Source organism: Lagopus leucura, unplaced genomic scaffold, assembly GCF_019238085.1.
Source record: "Lagopus leucura isolate 7727_CA_CO unplaced genomic scaffold, USGS_WTPT01 35097-1_obj-0_obj, whole genome shotgun sequence".
Classification (NCBI taxonomy): domain Eukaryota; kingdom Metazoa; phylum Chordata; class Aves; order Galliformes; family Phasianidae; genus Lagopus; species Lagopus leucura.
The window spans coordinates 653-24,620 of NW_024967812.1; the positions used below are offsets into that span (position 1 = coordinate 653).

Genomic DNA, 23,968 nt, shown 5'->3' on the forward strand with positions numbered 1-23,968 from the left:
AAAAAGGGCTGAGGGGGTGAGGCCGCGGGACGAGCGCGAGGCCCTTCAGCACTCCCAGGAGGCCGTGGCGGGAAACGCCTCAACGCAACGTTGGGCGGGAAGGCATCGCGCACATCCACAGCGGAGGGATGGAAAGGGGGAGAGCGCCCGGCGTTCGAAAAATGCCCTCATTGGCTGGCGGCTCCGGTAGGCCCCGCCCGCCGCCCGGCGCGGCCCCGCCCCCTCCGCCCCGCCCCTTTGCCCCGGCCCCCCCCCCCCGCCCCTCCCCCGCCGGTTCCCCCGCCGCCGCCATTAGAGGGTCGCTTTGTGTCCGCCGGGCCCGCTGGTGAGTGAGGGCCGACCCCGCCCGGCGCCGCATGGCGGGAGGGGGGGCGGCCCACTCGGCCGCGGGGCGCGGAGGCGGCCCGCCGGAACCGTCCTCGGCTCCGCGCCGTGTCGCGATAGGCCTCGCGGCGGGGGGGTGTCGTGGCGTGGCCCGGCGTCCGCGCAGGCTCCGGCTGGGCCCCGAGCGCCGCCCGCTCGCTTTCCCCGCCGTTCCGTTTGTTTTCCTTCGCTCAGTCGCCGCCCGAAGGGAGCCGCGGGTCCCGGCGCCGCTGCGGGCCGTGCTTTGCCCTCGGCAGGCCGAGCTTGGTGTCCCTGACCGGAGCGCGGCCGGTGCGGGGCGAGGCGGCTCCCCCGGCTCCCCTCGCTGCTTCCCCGCGGCCCTCCGCCAGCCCTCTACGCCCGTTTTGCGGCCGTTCCCGCAGTCGCGGTGTGTGCTGGAGGATGGGGCTGGTTGGCGCCGGGTGCGTTCGCTCCGTTTGCGGGCTGACAGCTGGGTCTGCCCGGTATTTCGGCAGTCCCCGTCGGCCGCCGAGGGATCTCTGAGTTAATGAGCCCTTATCGGGTCTTGGCCGCTCGCTGGTCGTTCGGGCGCGTGGTTTCTTTTGTTTGTTTTTACTGTAAATAGTGCTTTTAGCGTCTTTAAAGAACGCTTGGCTAGCAGCGGTTCTGATGGAGCTTCGGAAGTTCTGTTGTTAAACCGTGTGTGCAGGAGGTGAGAGCAGGGGGAACTGCTGCTCTTCCCTCTGCTTGTACTGCTGGAGTTATTTTTCTCTCCAGTATACATATGTATACGTTTATGTATAAAGTTATATTAAGTTCGTAATGGAGAGGGTGGTGAGGTGCTGGAACAGCTGCCCAGAGAGGCTGTGGATGCCCCGTCCATCCCTGGAGGCATTCAAGGCCAGGTTGGATGGGGCCCTGCGCAGCCTGGTCTGCTGGTTGGTGACCTGCACATAGCAGGGGTTTGAAACTGGATGATCATTGTGGTCCTTTTCAACCCAGGCCTTTCTGTGATTCTATTTTGACTTCCTTTAGAGGGAACATGAGGGGTTTTACACTGGTGGGCTCTAATATGAGGTGTGAGTAGATTTTATGGAGCACGAGGAATTTGTAGCTTTCCTCAGGTAGTGCTGATGCCATGTAATGAGAGGTGGCTGAATAAGTTGTAGCTCGGGAGGGTTTGTATGGTGGTGTTAAATGTAGACTGTGTAAGCATGGAGGATGTTGCTTGTAAAAGGTTTTTATCCTGATGTGTAATGTTACAGCCTGAACTTTCTTGTGGTTGTCAATGGTTTGTCAACACTCACAATGTTGGATCCTGGAATTAAGAAGTTTTGTCATCTTAGATGCAACTCAGCAGCAGCTTTCATGCTGGAGTAGCTGTAAATTTGTGAGCTACACCTGCTGTGAACTGAAAGCTGATCCTTGCATGTTCTGATGTAGGCTGCTTCGCTCTTTGATTGCCTCTCTAAGCAGGAATGCATGGAGAATCCAGATTGTGGACCCCAAATTTTTTTTTTTAAATGTTGCCTCGCCACAGTCCTGAGCATCAGTGCAGTGAGGGGTTGTTTTCATGCAGCTGTGCAGGCAGGAACTCTGCTTTGTATTAATCTTGTAGCTGGAATTTTTCAAGTTTTCAGGTATGATAGTAGCGTTAACTGAAGTCTCCCAGTGTCTGCGTGTGTTTGGACGTGATGAATTTCTTCTGGATTTAAGGAGAGAAGATAATCCAGGCTGGGGAAGCGATCTTCTCTTCCTGTCTGTACAGGTCAAGGATGGTTGGAGAAAATCTGAAACTTAGTTTGTTTTATACTGAGTTGGTGGTGGTGGTGGTGGTGGTGGTGGAGAATAGCAGAGGTGAGGCATGGCTCTTTCCTTTTATTTTAATAAACACCTGTTGAAACTGAGCTGGCTCTGAGTTGCTGTGTATCCCGGAGGGAGAGGTGCTGAGCTCGGTCCCAGGTAGGCAGGCAGAGCATCAATCTCACAACAGGAATGTGCTGCTTTTTGCAATGGAAGCAGCACCTGTGCATGCAGCATGTCAGCGTTTAATCTTTGTGTTGCTGTATAGAGCTCAACAGAATAAGCCAGGTACAAGTCAGCTTCTGTTTAGAGGTGTTGGGGTCTGTGGGCTCAATTCAGTACCCTGAAATGAAAACATCCCCTCAGACTTAAAACAAACAAAAACTCTTGCCATTGGATGTCTGTGTGTAGAAATGCATATGCTTAGGTGCTAGAAAGGCAGAAGGCTTTCTCTGTGCTCCCTCAAACCCTAATGTGTTTGGGATTTTAACATTAGAGGGAAGGAGTCGATGGAAATAAAAGCTGTAACACCAGTCAAGCCAAACAGTTTCTTGCCTGCCAAGTGGTGAGCTATTGGATCTTTGCATGGGACCAGTGCTCTTCTTTAATTGAAACAAGATGGTTTATCATGCTGCTAGCAGCGTGGGGCTCGGATAACCTGTAACAGATCCCTGGGATCTCCCACAGGAGAGCTGTGAGCAGAGCCCCTGTAGCTTAGCTGAGGAGCGTGTTTAAGTAGGATGCCTCCCAGCAAATGGAGCCGGCGTGCGACTGCAAGGAGCAGCAGCTGCTTCTGGATGGGGCAGAGCATGCAGAGCTCCAGTGGCACGGCGTGCTGAAGGGCCGATGGGGAACAGGAGTGAATTTCCAAGCAGGTTGCCAGATAAGGATTAGAAGCAGGACTAACTCGTATTCTGCATGCAGTCAGGTATTTTATTTCTCTGCACATTTTTGGGCTGCTCGACATGACTTGGGATTGCTGGTTTGTTTTAATTGGAGCGGCAGGCTGCTCTCTGAGTTGCAAAAACAAAAGCGAGATCAGTAAACACTGGAACAGCAGTGTAAGGCAGGTTGAGAGAGACAACCAGCTGAGAACTTCTAGTGGAGCTGTTTTGTAAAGCAAGTTTCTATCAAAGGTGGTATATCCTATGGTGATGTAGATGCTGAAGGATTTGCAGTAGGGTGTCTTCCACCTGAGCTGGACTTCTAGGGAAGAGCTTTGAGAATTCCAGAGGGCCAGAAGTCTTGATGAAGTGGGCTGCCTTGCAGTTCAGAAGGTAACATTTCTGCATGTTTGCTTTGGATTTTCACTTGTGCTTTGCTGAAATAGTAACGTTTCCATGTGCTTTTTTTTTCCTACGGCTTCTGAGACATTTAAATGCTCAGTTGCTCAAGACAGCACCAGAAAGTAGCAGATAACTGCATGCTAATCAATAGCTTTGTTTTGAAATCCAGTTATTTTTCTTTCTTAAGCCTCTTTGGAAATAAACAGTCCTTGCTTGCACTACTTGTAAGGTTGTCAACTTCACATCCTTTGGCAGCTTCAAATCTGCAAGAACGCCAGTGCGTTCATTCTGCCCATCTGACCTGGTTTCCGGGCACACCTTGCTCAGGTATTCCACGCTACTGCCTTGTGCCTGTGAGTGTCAGCCGCCGCGTGCACGCTGTGTCACGGTAAGGGGACACCCTTTCCAGCACAGGGTTGGATGTGCTTTCTCGTTCCTCTGTGGCATATTTGCTTTCAGAACACCTGGCCTGGGTACCCAGCCAGGAGACAGTGCCCTGCTCAGCTTGCCACGTTCCAGACCTGATCCCAAAACGTTTTCCCTTGACTGATCGCGGTCTGAGATAAGCTGGAAAACCTTACGGCCAGCAGCAATTGGAGGAGTCAGTCGGGCTGTGCCTTGGGTTAACTTGAGTGAAGTTCCTGTTAAGTGGTGAGGGAAATCCACTCTTGAAATACTGTCTAAAATGCATGTGTCTCACCTAACACCTCTGGTTTTGTAGTGGTATTTTATGCTTTTTTTGTTCTCTTAACAGCTTGCTGATAGATTAGGAAGAAATTGGTGCAGGGATATTTTTCTAATTGGTTCATGGAAAACCTGCTTGCAACTTTGCCTGGATTTTCCACTCCTTGAGCTGAGACTGAATGCAATCCATCATTTCAGCTAGTCCAGGAATTCAGAAAGTTGTTTGGCCTCTTCCTGCTTCCAGTTCTCAGTCTGACATTTGTACAACTGTGAAACATGCACCATACTTTCCAGTTCTTTAAAAGCAGTGCTTGGGACACTTCCCAAGATGCCACAGTATCCAGTGTGTGAGGCTGGGGCGTTGGATGCAACTCCTGTTCTGTCTGCCTTAGAAAAAACCGTTTGATTCCCATCTGAAACCTGGTGGAATTCTTCATTCTGTCCTCTTTCTGCCGGTGAGGAAGGAAAGTCCTACAGAATAAAGAACTGCTGGGTTCATATGTTCAAGCTGGCTGTTAGTTTTCCTTTCTCTGTTCTGACATTTCATCAGAAGGCTCCGTTCATCTCATTTATTTTGTCTTTGGAACGCAGTGTGATTTGCTTTCTCAGTGCCACACGTGTGTGCGGTCAGCATTCAAGTTTACTAACATATCAGTTTTAATCAGTGATTGATTGATTATTTGGGGAAAACAGTTTGCTGCCTGTTGGTTGTCCGCCCTTGCAAAGCCTTCTGCCTTAATTAACACACCTTTCCCTCTGCTCTTCTTTTCCTGCTGAACGTGCGCTGCAGCCGTAGCTGAGGGGTGACAGCAGTGCTGTCTGTGGATGAGCTGGGAGCTGGGTGCCTGGGACAGCAACTGGCATGGAGAGAATCCCTCTGGTCCATGGGGAGCCCTGCTGCTGAGCGAAGGAAACTGAGAGAATTAGTGGTTGGGAGTGTTGGGCTGTTTGTCCATTAAGAGGGGCATGCTGATCTACCAGACCAGGGAGAGCGGGTGCAGCCCTGGTTTGCTACAAGTGAGGTGTTGCTTTTGAGGCTTTTAAAGGGGGTGGTGAAAAGAGGAGAAGTGGGTGACAAAGTGAGGCCTGGCGTTGGCAGCATGTGGAGGAGCATCCCTCCTCCAGAGGGGCTGAGGCAGGTGCACGGGCAGCAGTGAGAGGCTGTGATAGCATGGTAGGATGGCAGCAAGGGGGGAGAGAGGCTTGATCAGCATAATTGGTGCCCACGACTGTGCTCATGTTTGGAAGAGAGTCTTGCAAAGCTTTAACTTTTTTTGTCAAAGGTATTGATGGTTGTTTTCTCATACAAGGATTCGTGCGTTTCTTTATGTTGCATGGGGTTTAATTTGGGAGGGTCTCTGTTTTATTTTCTGCCTAGCAGGTTAGATGGTTTTGGTCGTTAGGCTAACAGAAGCTGTGTCAGTGTATCAGGGCATTTCCCTGAAGGGGATGGCTTGTTAGTTTAGTTTCTTCATTGCTTGGCTTTGAGCACGGTGCAATGACTGCTCTTTGTTAATGCTTCTGTTAATTTAATTAATTCTGTTAAATAGCACCATTATTCATTCAGATATGTGTAATGGAGCAGCTGCAGGTCTGGCTCCTACTCCTGCCATTTCTGCTATGCCCATAGCGCTCAAATTTGTGTACATGCCTCAGCATCTCTGTTGAGTGCCCGTGTTGCTTGTCAGTTACGCTAGCCGTGAGCTGTAAGCCGTGTGTTCTTTTCAGTCTGTAGTTTGTTCGATATGCGCACGTAGATGTTTCCGTTTTGTTAATTTTCACACCACATCTTTTCTGTACTTTAGGTTGACTCCTCACTGCACTGTGAAAGCCGTTAGGAAAAAGTCCTTGGGGTTAAAACCTGGGGCTCCACAGTGTTACGTGCACTTGGGGCTAGAAATAATTTTAAATGGCGACTGATCTGTCTGAAGCTGAACCCGTGCATCATAAGGCGCTTCCACTCTTAACGGGAACTCAGCTGATCCACACGGACAAGTTAAGTGAGGTAGGGGCTGACCCATTCTCCAGGCTTGCCCTTGGATCAGTCATTGACTTCCACTCCTGCTGAAGATTTCTTCGTACTCTTTCTCTCCTGGTTCTAGGGAACTCCATTAGGAGCCCAGTAAACCCTCTAGGTGCTGTCTTTCCCCTTCCCTGCTTCCCCTGAGATGCTGCAGTTGTCAAAATCCCCAAATGCTCATCTCATTTAATGTGGAATGAAATGTTATTTATTTCCTAACTATGAAATGCAAAACTGTCCTCTCCTGGTCTACTTCAAAGGTGCTGGGCTGGATATTACTGTCTTGAAAATTCTGGAAAATATGATTGTAACTAGAATAGTTCTACGTATGCCGCTCTGATTTACTTGAATCCCAACTCAAAAGTTTTCTGAGTCTTCCCAGCATCTGTACTGACTCACCAATGCTTTTTGTAGAAAGCTGAAGAGGACACGATGCCGATCCGCCGCTCCGTGAATTCTTCTTCTCGAGAAACTCCCCCCAAAAGCAAACCTGCTGAAGGTGGCGAAGAGGTGAAAGCAGGTACTGTAACAACTCTGCTGGGTTGTTGTAGCCAGCCACGGTGTTGTATCCAATCATGGGCTTGGATACCGAAGTTGCCGAAAAAATATCTTACGGCTGTGGTTAAAATCCTAATGCTTGCCTCATTTTTACAGGCTGTTCTTGGCCTGCTGGGAATATTGTACAGCTTTCAGTGGGAAATAGTTTGGTTTGTGCTTTGTACACTGTGGCAAAGCCTTGACACTCCTAATATGAAAATATAGCTAGATATTATGTCTTCTAGGCTTGCACGTTCTTCTGGATAAAGGTAGAAATTGGGAACTTTCAGTAGTGATAAGAAAATGGCTTGGAATCGGAAGGAGGAATTAATGGATGGAAAACACAAGTGTTTAATTATTTTACCACACCACATAATGAAGACTGGTATTAATTAATGTGCCTGACCCAGCAGCTTCACCTTGCTTTCTCAGGATGTGTCGTTTCAGTATGATTTTCATTACGTTTCAGTGAGTTTGTTCTCACTGGTGGATGACTGTGTATGTCACCTAGGAAAATAACTATTAATACGCATTTAAATTTTAATCACAGTGCTTTCATGGGAGGAAAGTCATGTGCAGGAATGGAGCAGCAGTGCTTAAGCTTCTCCTTGAAGACAGAAGACTGGTGTTGCACACCAAGGCATGACAGCAATCACTTTAGCCTAGCAGTGGGTAGCAGCAGTTTATATTTGGTCAGGTTGTGGTTGAACTTGATGGTCCCGAAGGTCTTTTCCAATCTGAGCAATTCTGTGACTGTAATTCTGTTTGCATGTTATCCATTAGGCAGGCCGGTCCCTTCAGGCCTGCTCTTGGCTAGATGTGCTTGAGTTAATGTGCTTGGTAAGTTGGTTTCTGACTGGATTTGATTTTGCTGATACATGTGCAGCCTAAAGCTTTGCCAGATCTGGACAAATGTGATTGAAGTTAAAATACTTCAGTTGCCACAGCATGCAGTGCTGAAAAAGCAGTATTTAAAGATGTGTTTGGCGTAAACAAAGCTGCTTATGCTTAACTTCAGTAATCTCTTCTAGAATTGTGTGGTTTTGCACTTTTTTTAGTTAAAATGCATAAAACTTAACCTAGGGGAAAACCTGCTGTTTCCATGATAGTGATTTTGTTTTTCCTTCTTCCTCCCTTCCTGACCCCTAGGCATTGTGATGGGCAGTGATTGTGATTGCAACAGTAACTTCAGGAGTTAAGAGAAGGGTGGGGAGTTAGCTCTTGTGAAAATACTGTGTGATGTGTGATTCTGGCATTTGATGGTTCACTGCACCATACTGAAGCTCTTTCAGTACCTATGTTCACTTTCTTACTTAAATTCAAATCATCCCTTAAAATTAGAGTAAATAAACAGGTTGGAAATCATTTTCAGGGTTTGTTAGTACGTTTTGTTTTTGTTTTTTTTTAAATCCTCCACCTTCGCTAAGAGCAGGGGCCAGTTTTGAATAGTAAGCTGATGCATCTTCACATCTTCCAGATGCAGAAGCCACTTCTGAGGAATCTGCTTCTGCTGGAGAAGAACAAGAGAATGAAACCCTGCCTGCTGCTGCACCTAGTGAAGCAGAACAGCCAAAGGAACCTGAGAATGAAGAGAAGGGGGAAACCAAGTCCTCAGAAGAAACCAAAAAGGAGTAAGGCTTGCTTAGTGCTGAACTTAAGAATTTGGGTAGGAGAAAGACTGGTTCTGTAGATGAAAAAGATTATGGGAGAGATGGAGAAAATAGGGTGTGTCCCTAAAAGAGGTGCCCGCTTTTCACAGGAAGAAGTATTTTCAGTGTTAAATGTTCTAGGCATATTTTTTGTTGCTGTTGTGCTTGTTGGCTTGTTTTACATTCTCCCATCTCAATATTGCTTTGCATTTTCCCAAGCGATAAAGATCAGTCTAAGGAAAAGGAGAAGAAGGTGAAGAAGACCATTCCTGCTTGGGCGACTCTTTCTGCTAGCCAGCTGGCTAGGGCACAGAAACAAACTCAGATGGCTGCCACTTCACGTCCGAAGATGGATGCCATTTTAACTGAGGCCATTAAGGTAAGTAGAAGTCAAGTGTTTTTCTGTTCGCCTGTCACAAAGCAGAAGCACGAACTACAGTTTATGGTTTTAGCTTTCTGGTGGTACAAGTGATACTGCTGCTGCTTAGCAGGAAACCTGACTGTGAGGCATGTGTGCTTCTGTCTGGAAACCCATGGAGCTGACGTGATGATGATGGAGGGGCTCTGGAGCTTTTCTTTGTTTTGAATTTGTTTCCCTCCCTGGGTTAAAATATTAGAAATGGCTCTGATGATGTAAACTGGTTCATTACTGGTGTCCTTTAATTTGATGTGTCTCCTAGCCATAGTTAACTTGGTTTACCTTGATTAGTCTGTCTATTTGATGCTTATCTTTTCCAGCATCTTATTGTAATTAAGAGCAGATGGCAGTACTTTAAGCTAGCATTCTGAGGGGTGTTGGTTTTAGTTGGCTGTATGCTTCCTTCTGCTTGTAAGGAGAGACTTGTGCTGTTGTAGTTGCTCTGCAACTCTGCTGTCCTCACCTTGAGACTTAGTTCATGCAGATGGCTTTTCCCAGAGACCTGAGCTCCACCATCTTTAATTACAAGATGGCCTTTTGAGCCCCTGAAGCATGCTGTCGTGCATCCAAATCTGTTAGACTGAGAGAAGCTATGCCATTTCATAACATTTATAGTTAGTTATAGTTATAATATAGTGTTACCAGGGCAGGTAATGGAGTTCAGTGCTTTCTTATACTGTGCATAAGTAAAGTTTATCCTGTACTTTGCTTTCTGAAGCCATCTAGGTCTGGTAACTTGCTTAAACAGAGGGGGCTTTATCAAGTCACAGCTGGGATTTTCTACAGTATGTCAGCTCTCTAAAGTTTAAAACACAACTGTTTTGTCCCACTCTGATCCCTGGCTGGAGGACTCTAGTGGTACAGGCTGACTGACATGACAATTACTGTCTTCGAAGAGTCAAGATTATGGACTTCAAATTGGTGTTTGTTTGTTCTGCTAGTTTGCTAATGCCAGTCCTTTATCTCCTTCAAACAATCAACAACTTATTCTGATTAATCTGTTAATGACTGTCTATCTGCCATCATTATAATGAATTACTAATGACTTGCTGGTTGGGCAGTGCTGGCTTGCCCAAATGTAACTATTTTTTGTAATAGCACATAGTGTATATTCCATTGCTTTTAAGTGCTTCAGAAGAGGAGAGCAGTTGACATGCTTGCTGTTCTGCTCTTGTTTGTCTGCTCTTCAGCCACTCTGAAAGAGAAAGCCATGTATTTTCTTACTCAAATTTTCTACTCCTGAGTCATTGTAGGAAAAGGTCATCCTGTGCTGGCCTGTATGCATCATCAGCTCAGTCTCTCTTCTGGTCCCGTAGCAAAGTAGTTTCAGTCCAGATATTCTTTACCAACTTTTGATCCTGTTGCAGGCGTGCTTTCAGAAGAGTGGCGCATCAGTTGTTGCGATACGTAAATACATCATCCACAAATACCCTTCCCTGGAGCTGGAGAGAAGAGGCTATCTTCTAAAGCAGGCCTTGAAAAGGGAGCTGGAGAGGGGGATCATCAGGCAGGTAAGGGTCACTCTGCAGAGCGGTGCTGCCGGTGGTGCTACTGAGTCATGCAGGAATTTAGGAAACCATTAGCAGGCCTATGGGGAGATCATGTTCTTCCTTTCGGAGGTTCTTCAATCTCTGTGTCCATTCGTTTAGACACTGATAGAATTTCTGCATGATTCTGCCAGTCACACGCAGTGCACTGTTGTCGTTTGTGCCCTGGGAGAGGTGGCTGTTCCATGGTGGGAAATTGCTGCTGTGTTGCTGTACGATGCATCTTCAACCTGAGTCTAGCAACATCCCTTCTGCAGTAGCGTGTTGCCTGCAGCTTACAGCTGTGATGCTAGTGTTGTTAGGATCTCCTGGTCGGGGCAGGAGGGTATGTTTGTTATGTCTAGCCATGGCTTCTGGTCTACTGAAGTGGATTCAAATCCAACTTCTGCCCCTCGCAATTAATCACCAGGATGAGCATTCATTCAGAATCTGTTAATAAGTGTTGCTTAGTCTCCTTCACAGTTATTATCCTCTGTTACTTTGCCAAAGGGTGACACAGGCTTTATTTTTAACTAGGTGAAAGGGAAGGGAGCTTCTGGAAGCTTTGTGGTGGTGTCTAATGCGGGAAAAACTGTTCAAAAAGCCAGAGACAGAAAGGTAAGGCGAAGTGCTTCAAACATGACTCTGAAACTTCTTATTTAATGCATCTTATGAAATGCAGCTTAGCGCCAACTCGAACAATTTCCTCCTCCTTGCTGTACCTTCCTCCCCCAGTACAGTAATTAAAACATCTCTATCACTGAAATCAGAATCAGAAAGCTAGTATGAGAAATTAAGTAGAATAATACAAATCTTAGTTTTAAAATGTTTACATTAAACCCCTAGGCTTTGGTTCTGAGGCAGAAAACTGAATAACCCTGAAGTTCCTCTTCTGTCTTTACCTGGTAGAGAGAGATGCCTCTCAGGTATTGTAAGAGAACTTTCTGCAACTGCTGTTTCTGTTTTATCTGTTGCGTGGATAAATGGAAGACTTCAATCTTCAGCACTATCTATCAGACAAATGTTTTCCATTAGCTGAGAGGACAGAGGGAAGAAGTAGTGAATGTCCTAAGGCTTCTGGAGGGGAGCTGCAGGAGTTGGGTGTGTATTGTTCTGAAGTACTGTCATGTCTGAGTCCTGGCACAATTAGTTGTGTTCCAGCACTGCTGTTCTTTGCTCCCTGCAGCACTGGGTGTGTGACAAACATTTCTAATGCTGCAATTTCAGAATGTGTAGCTGGAGTTGCTGGCTTAGACAGGTGATCCTGGAGAGTTTTCTAGCACTTTGGTGCTTACCTCTTGGCTATGGGGCAGACCCCAGGGCCTAAACTTGGTGGTGATAGGGACACATTCGATACCAGGACACTAAGAAACTAATTAGGTGTAACTTCTTTTTAGATAGAACTGTGGGCTCCATGGCAAGTTTGAGTAAGGCACCTGATAACTATTAACACATCACTTTTCTTGTCTGCAGCATATTTGTGTATTTGTTTTTAGTCACTTTTTCCATGTCAGAGCAAAACAAATGGATGGCTTTTGGTTTGGGTGAATTCAGCTGGCAGGTGAGCAGCACCCTCACCTGTTTGACCATTTGCAAAGCTCCTGTTCAGTATCAAAACTGTTAGACTTCAGCAGATTTCCTGGCTGTCTTCTTTACATAAAGCAAATCGTCCCCTCCTGATAGCAATAAAGCAATGGAGGAGAATTCAGGAGAAAAGCAAAACTCCATGCTGTCAGTTGAACAGAAGTGCTGTTTATTGTTGGGAAAATTGGACTTGTGTGAACAGGTCTTATCTTGATGGTTTTTGTTTTTTTTGTCAGCATGAATCATTTTCACCTGACTCTGTCATTGAAAAGTAACAGAGAAAAAGCCTCTTAAAAAAATAAAGAGAAGGAAAGTGTTTACTTAAAAATAATAATGATAATTTAAAAAAAAAAAAAAAAAAACAACAACAAAAAAAACCAGGAAATAGATGTTGCTAAGTGCTCAGTATAATTATGTTTACTAGACTTTGCTAGACTCCCATGAGAATTCCAACAGATTTGCTAGATTTTACTTAAACTGCTAAATTGTCTGAATTCCAAGAGCTGCCTTACAGAACTTGATTTTCCAGATCTGTGGCAGTGTCAGGAGCACTGCTTACCTGTGCATTGCTGGTTCAGAAGGAAGCAGGTCTAGGCCCCACTGATGCATGAAGGTGTATGTATTTCAGAAAAGCACTTCCGTTTCGACTCCAGAGCAACAGGTGAAGCTGGAAGACATCCTGCCACTGGCTTTCACCCGTCTTTGTGAGCCAAAAGAAGCTTCTTACAGCCTGATCAAGAAATACGTGTCTCAGTATTATCCCAAACTCAAAGTAGACATCAGGTGGGTGCAGGGGTCGGCTCTTGAAGCAGAGCATCCCTGAAATGCTGTCTTCCTCTGGCTTCGCCTCCCTCCGCAGTAATGCCATTCAGTATTGCATCGGGTGGCAGGCAGGTGGTGCTCTGCACCGTGCAGCTTGGAGGAAGGCTTGAGAAGAGCCATGCCTTTTCGCTGCGTCCCTCCACGCGCCAGCTTTGTTCTCGATGCTGACATCAGCGGTGCTGTATGCATCTCTGCCCTTAGCAGGAACCAGAGATGGTTCATAGATGTGTGGATATGAAGGCCTGTCCTCAGGATTTTTTCCTGTGTGGTTTTGAGCGCTTTAACTGGCACACACTTAAAATAATCTGAGAGTTTCTATAAATGGAATGTATCAAGGGCCGGGAAGGAAGCTAACCTGATAAAGCTCCGTGCATCGCTTCTTAGTGTGGGACTTGTGCTCAGCCCTTCGTTGGCTGTGAGCTGACTGATTCATTGCCCACTGAGTCCCATCTACAGACGTGTGTTTTGAAATGAATAAATCCTTCCAAATGAAGCTTGTTTGTTTCTGGATATGCAGTGACACCCAAAAAGCACTGCAGTAGAATTTCTGCTCATCTCATGTAACCAGCACTTGCTGACAGATCTCCATTTAAAACGTCTGTATGTAGGCAGATGCCTCCTGTAACTACAGCTTCTCTCACGTTCTCTGCAGAGCATTGTTTCTCTGTTTGTTTTTTACGCTGTTGGTGTGTGTCAGTAAAGCTTTATCCTCCTGTATTTCAGACCCCAGCTGTTGAAGAATGCCCTGCAGAGAGCAGTAGAAAAGGGCCAGCTAGAGCAGATCACAGGGAAAGGAGCATCTGGGACATTCCAGGTCAGAGCCGGAGTTCGTCTTCTTTTGTTGTCTGTAATAACCAGGAGCCTTGGATATAAGTTAACGTGCCCTCCCCACCCCAGCTTTATTGGGTGCCCCTTTCTTTAGCAGCCTGTCATGTTCAGCAGTTGTCAAACTATTTAGCAGTAGGACTCTTTCTCTTCTTGGTCTGCATTTGTGGAACCAGACCCCCTGCCTTCCTTGCTTAGCATGCTCTGCACACTGCTTCAGCTCTGAGTCATTAGCACAGTAGGGGAGATGGTGGGGTAAGCTTTCCATTGCTAATTGTAAGTGCAGTGGGTACCCCAGGTGTCTGCAGTGTTCTTCCTTGTGTCTCTGCCATATCTGTCTCTTGGGTACATCTGGTCTGTGGGATGGAGGAAGGTGTGATTTATTTCCTTCCCTGAGCAACAGGCCCTTAGATTGCCACAGACTTGCAGTGTGCTTTGGGACTGGGCAGTGTGTTACCAATGAAAAGCACTCCAGGCCAGCTGACTCAGTAGGCCTGTCCTACCGTTAAGGCTGGGAGAAAGCGTTCCTCTGCAGTGTTTTAATGTAAAACATATCTGTGCTAATGCAGGAGCGCCGACCCACCTGGTGCAGAGGAGCTTGTCCTGACCTGGTTTGGGAGAATTTTGTCTTGATGCTTTTCTCTTCCTCCTTGGAAAATAGCTGAAGAAGTCAGGGGAGAAGCCCCTGTTGGGTGGGACTCTGATGGAAGATGCCATCCTGTCTGCTATTGCGGCCATGAATGAACCGAAGACCTGCTCCACCACAGCACTGAAGAAGTATATCCTGGAAAACCACCCAGGGACCAACTCCAACTTCCAAGGTGAAGTCCCAGGACACTGGTTGGTTTGTTTTTTTTTCCCCAAACTCTGAAGGAGAGCCCAGCAGCTGCAGATGCTGGGGCAGGTTTAAACTACTTGGTTGAGCTTGCTAGGGAACAGAGAGCTGCTCTTTGTGCAGAGATACTAAGTGTTTTTAATTCCCGTAAGTTCTTTTCAAATCTGACTACTTTCTGAGATGTAATGCGTGTTTCTCTTGTCTGTGACACTTTCCTGGGAAGGGAGAGCCGTATTTCAACTACTTTTTTGTTCTCGAACTGCCAACAGTATTTTTCTCTGTATTGAAAAGCTGCAGCTTGATGTAAACACAGTTCCTGCTTGCTTTTTATGTAGAGAAGTTTCACAATGTAACTCGAAAAAAAAATGAGAATAAAAACCTGTAAGCATCCCTCTTAGTGTTTTGTTTGAGGACCTCCTCTGGCTCTCGTTTTGAAAAGTCAAGCGAGTGAGGAGGGAAAAGACGAATCCAGTTGTGTTTGGAATAATATTTGGCATATCTTCATTCCCAGTAGTAACAGTAGTGTATATTTTGATTGTTGTGTGAACAGAAGCAATAATAACAGTAGATTTTTCTCCTGTCTTCCTTGTTGTTTTTTTTTTTTTTTTTGGTCTGAGCCCTGACGCAGTTGTTTAATGTAGGCTGAAGGTCATTTAAAGCAGTGTGAGCTTGCTACAGTTTCTAGTAGTATCAGACCTAAAGGTAGATAATCTTGCTGCCATGGCTTTGTGATGCTGGAGCGAGCAATTCCTCTAGAGCTGAGGCCAGAGAGGAGGTTGCTGATGTTACAGTCATCACCTGGAGCTGAAGCTCAGCATCCACACAGTTCTTTAAGGCAGGGTTGAACAAAGCGTGGAGGAGTGCAGCCTCCCTCCCAGCAGTGCAGGCTGAAGAAGTTGCCTGTGGCCTTTTGCCAGTGAGAGGTGGATGCCAAGTTTGACTTGTTAATCTTGGGGTAGGGAAGAGAGTTGACCCCAGGAGGGTCAACTGCATCCTGCATTAGAAATAGTGTGGCCAGCAGGAGAGGGAGGTCACCATCCCCTGTACTCAGCACTGGTGAGGCTGCACCTCAAGTGCTGTGTTCAGTTTTGGGTACAAGAAAGACATTGAGGCCCTGGAGCGTGTCCAGAGGAGGGCAGCGAAACTGGTGAGGGGTCTGGAGCATGAGTCTTATGAACAGCGGCTGAGGGAGCTGGGATTGTTCAGTGTAGAGAAGAGGAGGCTCAGGGAAGGCCTCACTGCACTCTACAACTTCCTGAAGGGAGGTTGTGATGAGGAGGGGCCTCTTCTCCCAGGCCAAGAAACAAACAGGACCCAAGGAAATGGCCCCAACTTGTAGCAGAGGAGGTTTAGGTTAGATGTAAGGAAGAACTTTTTCTCTCAGTGGTCAGGCACTGGAATGGCTGCCCAGGGAGGTGGTGCAGTCGCCGTCCCTGGCAGTGTTCAAGAGGCGCCTGGATGAGGAGCTGTGAGATGTGGGTTAGTGCTTGTGGTGGCAGTGGTGATGGGACTGTTGGACTCGATCTTGCAGGTCCTTTCCAACCCTGTGATTCTAGGATTCTGTGATTCTTCCCTCACACTTATAACTCCAGTCAGATCCTTCACATGCTGCTATTGATCTTCGGTGCCCTGGGTAGGAATAGTTTGTGTTGCTCCTGTTTATAAAACAGAGTTATTTTATTAGCTTATTTTAACAGACACTTTGGAGAATGTTCTCAGAGGAGCTGAGACTTGAGTTTGTTGGGCAGAAGTAGTTAAGCACTGCTATCGAATGCGTTCTGAAAGAATGATGCCCTAATCGTGACATCAAAAACCTGCGCTGTTCTTGACTTCTTCCTTCAGTGAATTTAAAGCCTCACTTGCCAAATGTTCACGAGCCAACACTTGAATCCTATCAATTGTTTGAATCTTTGAGAAAATTAATTATGAAGTGATTTTAGTATGTCGTATTGAAAGGGGAAGCTTTGAAGTTCAGTGTTCTTGCTGGGTGCTTCACAAAGCAGCAGATCATTGGTGAGTGTAGGAAGAAGCATGCAGTGATGTCCTCATGAGTTTCAGCTCTGGTGCAGTTTCACTTCCCTTCAGGTATCCTGGGAAAGAAGATTTCATATTGGCTCCCTGTCTCTTATTTCAGAGGGCGCTGCAAGAGCAGTAAGATCAGACCAGTGGGCTAAGATAGTAATGCAGCCTTTGATTTTTTTTTTTTTTTTAATTTTTATTTTTTCCCCACAGTGCATCTACTGAAGAGAACCCTGCAGAGATGTGAGAAGAACGGCTGGTTGGAGCAGATTTCTGGAAAGGGCTTCAGTGGAACCTTTCAGCTTTGCTTCCCTTATTACCCTAGGTAAAGGGCTTGGCTGTGAAATGATGTCAAAGATGGGTCAGCCAGAGAGCATTGCTGAAGTTCGTAGGCCAACCTCCTGCTTATAGGGAAGTCTTTGGAGGGTTTAATAACTGAAAAACCACAGCATTGTCACCTGTCTTGCTCTAGGTGATGACATTACTTGGTGTCTGACTGTGAGTGGACATAAAGCTGACTTCATTAGAAGGGAGACTTAAGGGCAGTGAAAATACTAGGCTAAATGCTCTCACGTACTCTGTCATGATGGTTCTGTGCTTTGTTTTTTTCCAAGATAGTAGCTATTGAAGTGTTTCCATGCTAAAACAAATTAGCATGAGCAGGTGGAGTGTGTTGTGTTTAATGCAGGGGTGCTGATAACGAGAGGGCCTGGTCTTTCGTGGTGCTGATGTGGAGGAGAGGTAGGAGGAGGGAAGCTGGCCTAGGTTGGCCACCATGAGACTGAAAGCAGCCTTTTCTCTGCTGCTGTGAGTGTATGTTGTGCTGGGCCGCAGGGAGTCCTGGGATGGTGACTTCGTGTCCCACGAAGAGCCGCATGGCAACGCAGTAATTAATGCTTCTGCTTACCACCTTCTTTTGTCGTGTATGTGTGAAGTCCTCAGTAGCTCTGGCCTGCATTCAGAGCACTGGAGTCTGATCTTGTTCTTCCATTGTTTGCACAGAAGGAGCAATTAGGGTTGGCCAAGGCCTTAGAAGTAAGTTGTGCTCTGACAAGAATTCTCTTGTAGCCCAGATGTGCTCTACCCAGAGAAGCAGCAGGATGAGGACTCCGAAGAATCTGATGAGGAAGAAGAGGAGGAATCTGAGGAGGAAGAAGAATCTGAAGATGAGGAGTCTGAGGAGGAAGAGCCACCACCAAAGAAGAGGTATGGTAGCAAAAGAGAGAAATGGGCTCCTTTGGATGAATTAGAAGTGACAGTTGGAGCTGTAGAGTGTTTTGCTGTGGCTGCTGACCCACAAGCTGCCACTCAGGAGATATTAGGAACTTTATTTTCCAGTAGTTTTCTGAACTCCTGGGGGAGCTGTTAGGATCAGGACTTCTCCAGGATGTGTCTGCAGAAGCAATGCTCTGTTCCACAGATGATAATCTGTCACTCCATAGCTGGAATTCCTCTAGATGAGAGAAATACTTGTTCTCTGTGGTGCCTTTAATCTCCTCGGTGCCTTTTGTGCTCTACAAAAGAGTGGCGCTCCGTGTGGCACTGCTTGGACTTGTTGTTTCCTCAGGAAAACTTTTTCCTACGGTATCGTCTGCAGTTCTGTAGCCGGACAGGAAACCTGTCTCACTCAGAATGGGGGTTTAAGATGAGTGTTTGAATAATAATAAAATCACCGTCAGAGAGGCAGAGAGAATCCTCAGCTCGCTGGATTGTTCTGGCAATCGACTTAGGCATGTAAACAGACAAATAATGGCAAGCAGTCTAACAGAGGAGCCAGTGCTCTGCCACTGAGATCTTGGGGGATGGAGAAGCGCGTGGCGCGGCAAGGTCCACCGCAGGGCTCCTTGCTCTGTGGGATTTGGCTAATGAAATGTACTGCTGCATGAAGGAACATCCGTGGTAAAGAGCAGAGATGCCAAGATCTGTTTCATTTATGTAAATTGATGACAGCAGCTCTGCTCTGAGTCGCGTTTGCGCCTCTGCTGAGATCTTGTGCCGCCTTTCTGACAGGATTCAGAAGAGACCTCCTCCAAAGTCACGGAGCAGGGCTCCTCCGATGAAGCGAAGAGAATCCAAGCCCAAGCCCAGAAAGACCCCTGCAGCCCGCCGGGGGAAAGCGAAGCCCCCACCCAAGGTGAAAACCCCTGCAAAGAAAGCCAAACCAGCAGCCCCTGTCATCAAGAAACCCTCTGGTGGCAGCTCTTCCAAGAAACCAGCAGCTAGCGGGAGGAAGGAGGTGAAACCTTCTGCCAAGGGCAAATCTGCCATGAGGAAATCTCTCCGGGCAAAAAAGTAAATATTTCCACTGTCAGGGGATCCCACGATCAAATCCACAATCTTGTTTTATAAAGTCAACGTGCATTTGTATTTTAGTTCTGATGCTTAAACACTTTTTTTTTTTTTTTCCTTCTTGAATGATGGGGGGAAAAAGCTGAAAACTAAATCAAACAACCTAAGCATTTGTTAGATCTCAGTGCTGTGCCTTGTGCCTACCCCTCCCCTGGAACAAGTCATCTTTAGTTTCTACAATAATCTTAAGACTTTTCTAGGACCTGTAATCTGTACATTTTATGGTGTTTTTCTTGGGTTTGAGGGGAGGGCAGCGTTTAAAAATTCTTCAAAGAAGTTATTTGTATTTCCAGGCAGCAGGAACATGGTGATTGGGGGAAGTATGGTTCTTAATTGAGAAGGTACGACGGCACTGGAGTCCTCCTTAGATCCCCTGCATGATGAGGTCCTTCCTGCTTCTGTGAAGGAGCAGTGTATCTATACAGCACTTGCACTGAGTCCTGGAGGTGCTCCTTTTGCTCAGCTGTGATGCTGGCAGGTCGAGGGGGGTGTGTGGCTTTTTCAGTAAGTGGGAGAGTGGGTCCAGGTCTTCAGTCAGCAGAGGCTGCCGCGTTACCGAGCATCTGACACCAGAGGGGCTCTAGAAGGGGTGGTTCTTGGGCGGGTGATTTGAATTAGTGTTTCCATGCTACTTCTGTTACCTTGAAACCAAAATATATAAAATTCTTCTTGAATCCAACTTTCAAATGTTTTTAAGAGATGAAGAGCCTAAGTTTTGTCACTTCTTGTTTACCCTTTTTTAAAAAGAAAAGTTGGAAAGCTATACAGTTGCTAATGTAGAGATGTTGATAAGTGAGGAACATGCAGTTTGCTAAAATAAAATGAAACAAGATTCCGGGCCTGCTCTGTGTGTCCTTTACCTTCCTCGCCACAGCTTTCTCCTGGAAGCCCAGGGAGGAGAGAATTGCAGTGAGTGTGCTCCGCAGAGGCAAGCCTTTGTTAGGAATACGCTGCTGGCAGCAGAGCATCCTGGACTTCCCTTGAATGGGGCAACGTGAGTGATTCAAGCATGAGCTCTTTGCTTAACGTGCTTTTGGGAAGAGCTTTGCATCTGCCACACTGGGGGCAGTGGAAGTGCCTTCAGAAATGAGTGCAAAATGGAAAAGCCTCCTTACTCTGTTCACCCTTTTCAGGTGCGGCCTCAGTGTGCTGCCTCCAATAACAGGGAGTTTAAAAAGCTCTTACAGAAATGTCCTCCATTGCTCTCAGCCCTGGAGCAAGGATGCAGAGAGCAGGCTCATGAAAGCTGTGGCTGACATGAAACAGAGGGAAGGCACTCAAGTGACCCAGGGGGCTGTAAAGCACTTAACTTTGGTCAGTGACTCCTGCTGCTGCATACTGAAACGGGGTTTTGGTGGTGGTTTCCTCCAAGGCAGATCTGAATAAAACCTTCTCTCTAAGATGCTTGTGGGGCTATGGGGTCCTCCTCCCAGCTGCTGTCCTGCAGCACCTCTCTACTCCCTCTTTGGGGTAACATTTCCACCCCAGCAACCCAAAAAATACCTGCTGAATCACCTGCACAGCTCTGATCCTTTGCACCCAAGTGCAATTTAATTTTGCTGCCAAGGTTGTGCTAAAAGCTGCCATTGGTCACCTCCAAACTCTTTAGTTGTGGCTTTTTTTGCTGGTTGGGCCACCTGCCTTCCCAGGGCAGCCTGGAGCAGCAACTGCTTTCCACTGGGGCTGGATGGGGAGCTCAGCCTGCAGCACAGCATAGTGGGGCACCGGGAGAAAGCAGCAGCTCTCTTTGGGAAGCTTTGTGCTAGCTCTGCGGTGTGTCCCCAGCCTGCTTCCTGCCCAGACGGGCTCTGTTGTGTTGTTCCCTCGCTCCCATCTGTCCTTCTTTTCCTTTCTTTCCTCTTTCAATGCTGCTGGCTCCACCAGGGCACTCAATGGTGTCTCAAAGCACTCAGCATTGGTGGCAGCCCTTTTCCTTACACCCTTGGGTGCACCGAGGCTGGCGCTGGGGTTTTTAGAGGCGCCTCCAAAGGCTGGGACTGCGCCTTCTCCCCAGTGCGTTGCCTTCCCTTCACAAGTGTCTTTGGCTGTGGGCAGCTGCTGTGTGCTCCCAGCCAGAGCGTTTTTGGGTTTTCCTGGCACAATGTTAGGATTTGAGCACGTGTCTTTGGGTTTGGGGGACGTAATGTAGGTATGCGGGGGCGCAACACTGAGGTTTTGGGGCACAACTTGGGAGTTTTTGGGATGTGGCGTTGGCTTTACATATGACTGCATCCCTTTCTTTGCAGGAGCCATCCCCGTTGTTTCTATATGACTACGTGACCAAAAGCAGAGTGGACGGATGACAGGGGGCAAGGCGGGAATTGGGGTGAGGAGGGCAGGGGTGGTGAGCGTGCAGCCACGTGTGTGCAGTGGGGAGAGGGCTCGGCTTCTCAAAGGAAAGGAGAAAAAAAAAAAAAAGCAACGGGTTGCAGCTGCGTTTTCCAAAAAGCCCGAGCCTTTCTGCTCGCCGTCGCTTCCAAGAGACGGAGAAAACGGGGAGGTAAATTGCAGTGATTCATCGCGGGCAGATCGGAGGCAGGAAATAGGAGTTCGCTGCATGCCCCGTGCCCGCCGTGGGCTCGCGCTTGGCGGGGCCTGGCGTGCAGCGGGGGCCTGACAGCAGGGCAGAGCATCCCTGCGGAGCATCCCTGCGTCGCGCCCGGCGGAGCCCCCAGGGAACGAAAGCGCCGGACTGAGGCCGAGAACCGGAGGATTTCGCCTGCGTTTCTCTGGAGCTGCCCGTGAGCGGGGGAACGGGGCCCGCTGTGGTGGGCGAGCTTCTCTCGGGGTCAGCATCCTTCCCTGGGGGAGCTGCGGGGTGGCGGTGGCGGTGGGCTGGGGGGCCCCATTGAGAAATGGAGCGTGGGAAAAAGGGGGCGGGGCTTGGGGGCTGCCTGCCTGCGGATTGGCTGGGGGTGGGGGAAAGACCCCCGAACGGTGCCGGAATGGATGGGGCAGCCCTGAGCCCGCGCCCACCCGGGATGTGCCTGGACCCCCAACCCGTGTTTTTTGCAGCCAGCGGTGTCACGAGTTGCACGGGTCTCAGCCCCAAAGCCCCTTTGAGGCCCATCCTTACCGCTAACCTCTCCCCTTCCCCTGCCACGAGATGCTGCCACCCCCAAGGTGCAGGGATCCCAGCCTGGGGTCAGGATTTGGGTACCTGTGGATCTTGCTTGGGTTTCATTTGGGCCGCATGCATCTTATTTGGAGTCAGGGTGTAGGGACCCCTGACATCACAGGTGGATCAGGATGTGGGTGCCTGCGTCATGCTTGGGACGTGGGAGCCCTGCACGGAGCTTAGGGGCAGAGGATGAGAAAACCCTGTTATGGTGATGTGGTGATGAGTTTGGGACATGGGGACTTTGCACTGGGGGGCAGGGTCTGCATTTGGGGACACTTGCACAATGCTCCTGGATCCCAACCCTTGCACTGAGGCTGGGCCGTGGGGACCCTCGCACGGTGCTTGGGGTGAGGTTGCAGTTGGGAGCCAGGAGCCTTTACTGGGGTAAAGATCTGGGAACTTCTGTGATGGGGTCAGGATTTGGGAACTTCTGCATCGGGGCGAGGATTTTGGGACCTCTGCATTGGGGTAAGGATTTAGGAAGCTGCTGCCATGAAGAAGAAGATGACAGCCAACGGGAGGGGGCCGGATCCGGCACCACCACCCCCTCGTAGCCGGGGCATCGCCAAGGCAGCAGAGGTGAGGCCATTGGGGTGCAGGTGTGACCCACAGTGCCGCATCCCCTTGTCGTTGGGGAACCCCATGGGGGGCTGCTGAAGCAGGATGGGATTGTCGCCCCCCCAGTACGTGGGTTCCTTCATGCTGGAGGAGATGGAGCTGCAGCAGCACGCAGGGCAGCTGGAGGAGCAGCTGCGGGCACTGCAGGTGGGCCATCCCCATTGCCCTCAAATCCCCACGGCTGGTGGGGGAACGCCAGATGGCAGCGGGGGACCCCACCACCACCCCGTGTCCCTGCCAGGATTGCCCCAGGAGGAAGCCTGTGGTGCTCAGGTTCAGCTTGCAGGGACTGAAGGTCTACGGAGCCGACGGGGAGGTGGGTGCTGGGTGCAATGTGCGATGTGATGCACAGGGTGCCGGATGCCACTTTGAAGATGTGCTCTGGGGGATCTGCAGCACTCAGAGCGCAGCTGCCCGCTTTGCAGATGAGCATTTGCAGCCAGGCTCGGGCCGGGCTCTGCTCACACCACGGTCCCAGCCAGGCCCCGCTGTCGCTGCAGATGCTGCTGATGGCGCACGCGCTGCGCCGCATCCTGTACAGCACCTGCCTGCACGCCGAGCGCCAGTTCGCCTTCGTGGCCCGCAACCCTCGCAGCCCCCCCAGCTCACTGTTCTGCCACCTCTTTGTGGGCCCCCCGGGCGAGGTGCCTGCCTGCTCCTACCCTCCCACCCCTGAACGCTTCAATCACTTCTGCGTTATCGATCTGACTCTCTCCCCTCTCTCCCTGCAGGTGCACGTGCTGCACCTGCTGCTGTGCCGCTCCTTCCAGCTCTGTTACCTGCAGGCGCACCCTGAGCTGCAGGCGGCTGAGCCTGACCCCCCCCCGCTGCTGCGGGAGCCCCTCAACCCCGAGGAGGTGTCGCGCAACGTCAACGCGCTGCTGTCCCTGCGGCGCCTGCCTGCCCTCGGACCTCTGGGTGCAGGGGTGGGTGCAGACCTTTGCAGCGCAGCACTGCACGGATCGCTGCACAGCACACCGCATGGGAAATGCCTGCGTGGTGCATCTTTGCACAGAGCGTCTTTGCACGACACACCTTTGCAAGGAGCGTTTCTTTCATTGTGCATTTTTTCCCCATGGCGCACCTTTCCACAGCGGATCTTTTGCACAACGCATTTTTGCACAACATATTTTTGCATTACTCATTTTTTCGCATGCTGCATTTTTGCACAGCACATTCTTTGCACAGTCCATTTTTGCACGGCGCATCCTTGCATGGCGCATCTTTGCACATTTCTCCATCATGTCTTGCACAGCCTTTCCTTGCACAGATTTTGCACCAGGTGAACTTCCTTCCCATGGTGCTTCACATACTTTGCACAGCACGTCAGCAAAGCCTCTTTTTGCAGGCTGCTTTCACAGCGCTTCCCCTGCTGTTTTCAGTGCTGCCTTTTGCACAGCCCTTCTTTGCGTGGCCTTTTCCAGCACGCAGTTGTACTCAGCACATCTTTGCACAGAGCATTTTGCACAGCCCACCCCGCCTGGCTTTATCTCATGGCGTTTTGCACAGCACTTTTTGCACAGCACTTTTGCACAGCACTTTTTGCAC

General features: G+C 48.9%; 2 protein-coding genes and 1 long non-coding RNA gene across 4 annotated transcripts in view; all 3 read left to right on the forward strand.

Moving 5' to 3' along the window:
* Positions 1-254: 254 nt before the first annotated feature.
* On the forward strand, positions 255-19,514 carry HP1BP3 (heterochromatin protein 1 binding protein 3). Of its 2 annotated transcripts, XM_042894094.1 has the most exons (14): positions 255-325; positions 5,903-6,102; positions 6,532-6,637; positions 8,132-8,285; positions 8,523-8,682; positions 10,089-10,232; positions 10,785-10,865; positions 12,460-12,614; positions 13,377-13,467; positions 14,140-14,299; positions 16,546-16,657; positions 17,401-17,538; positions 18,343-18,624; positions 18,975-19,514. In XM_042894094.1, exons 2-14 carry the CDS (start codon positions 6,007-6,009, stop codon positions 19,012-19,014), a joined length of 1,719 nt encoding a protein of 572 aa, XP_042750028.1. In that variant the 5' UTR covers positions 255-325; positions 5,903-6,006; the 3' UTR covers positions 19,015-19,514. The 2 variants fall into 2 exon arrangements, with proteins under 2 accessions (XP_042750028.1, XP_042750029.1); XM_042894095.1 differs by lacking the exon at positions 5,903-6,102.
* A 43-nt stretch (positions 19,515-19,557) lies between these two features.
* Positions 19,558-20,990, forward strand: LOC122193333. Its single transcript, XR_006182868.1, has 3 exons — positions 19,558-19,675; positions 19,815-19,995; positions 20,928-20,990. It is a non-coding gene; the product is annotated as an uncharacterized LOC122193333 (long non-coding RNA).
* Positions 20,991-21,609: 619 nt separating this feature from the next.
* The window catches only part of SH2D5 (SH2 domain containing 5), a 5,685-nt gene continuing 3,326 nt past the window's right edge, over positions 21,610-23,968 (forward strand). Inside the window, exons 1-5 of the mRNA XM_042894100.1 lie at positions 21,610-22,381; positions 22,487-22,567; positions 22,662-22,736; positions 22,921-23,064; positions 23,152-23,346. Coding sequence (XP_042750034.1) covers positions 22,295-22,381; positions 22,487-22,567; positions 22,662-22,736; positions 22,921-23,064; positions 23,152-23,346 — 582 coding nt within the window. The 5' untranslated portion in view covers positions 21,610-22,294. The remainder of the gene's footprint in view (positions 22,382-22,486; positions 22,568-22,661; positions 22,737-22,920; positions 23,065-23,151; positions 23,347-23,968) is intronic.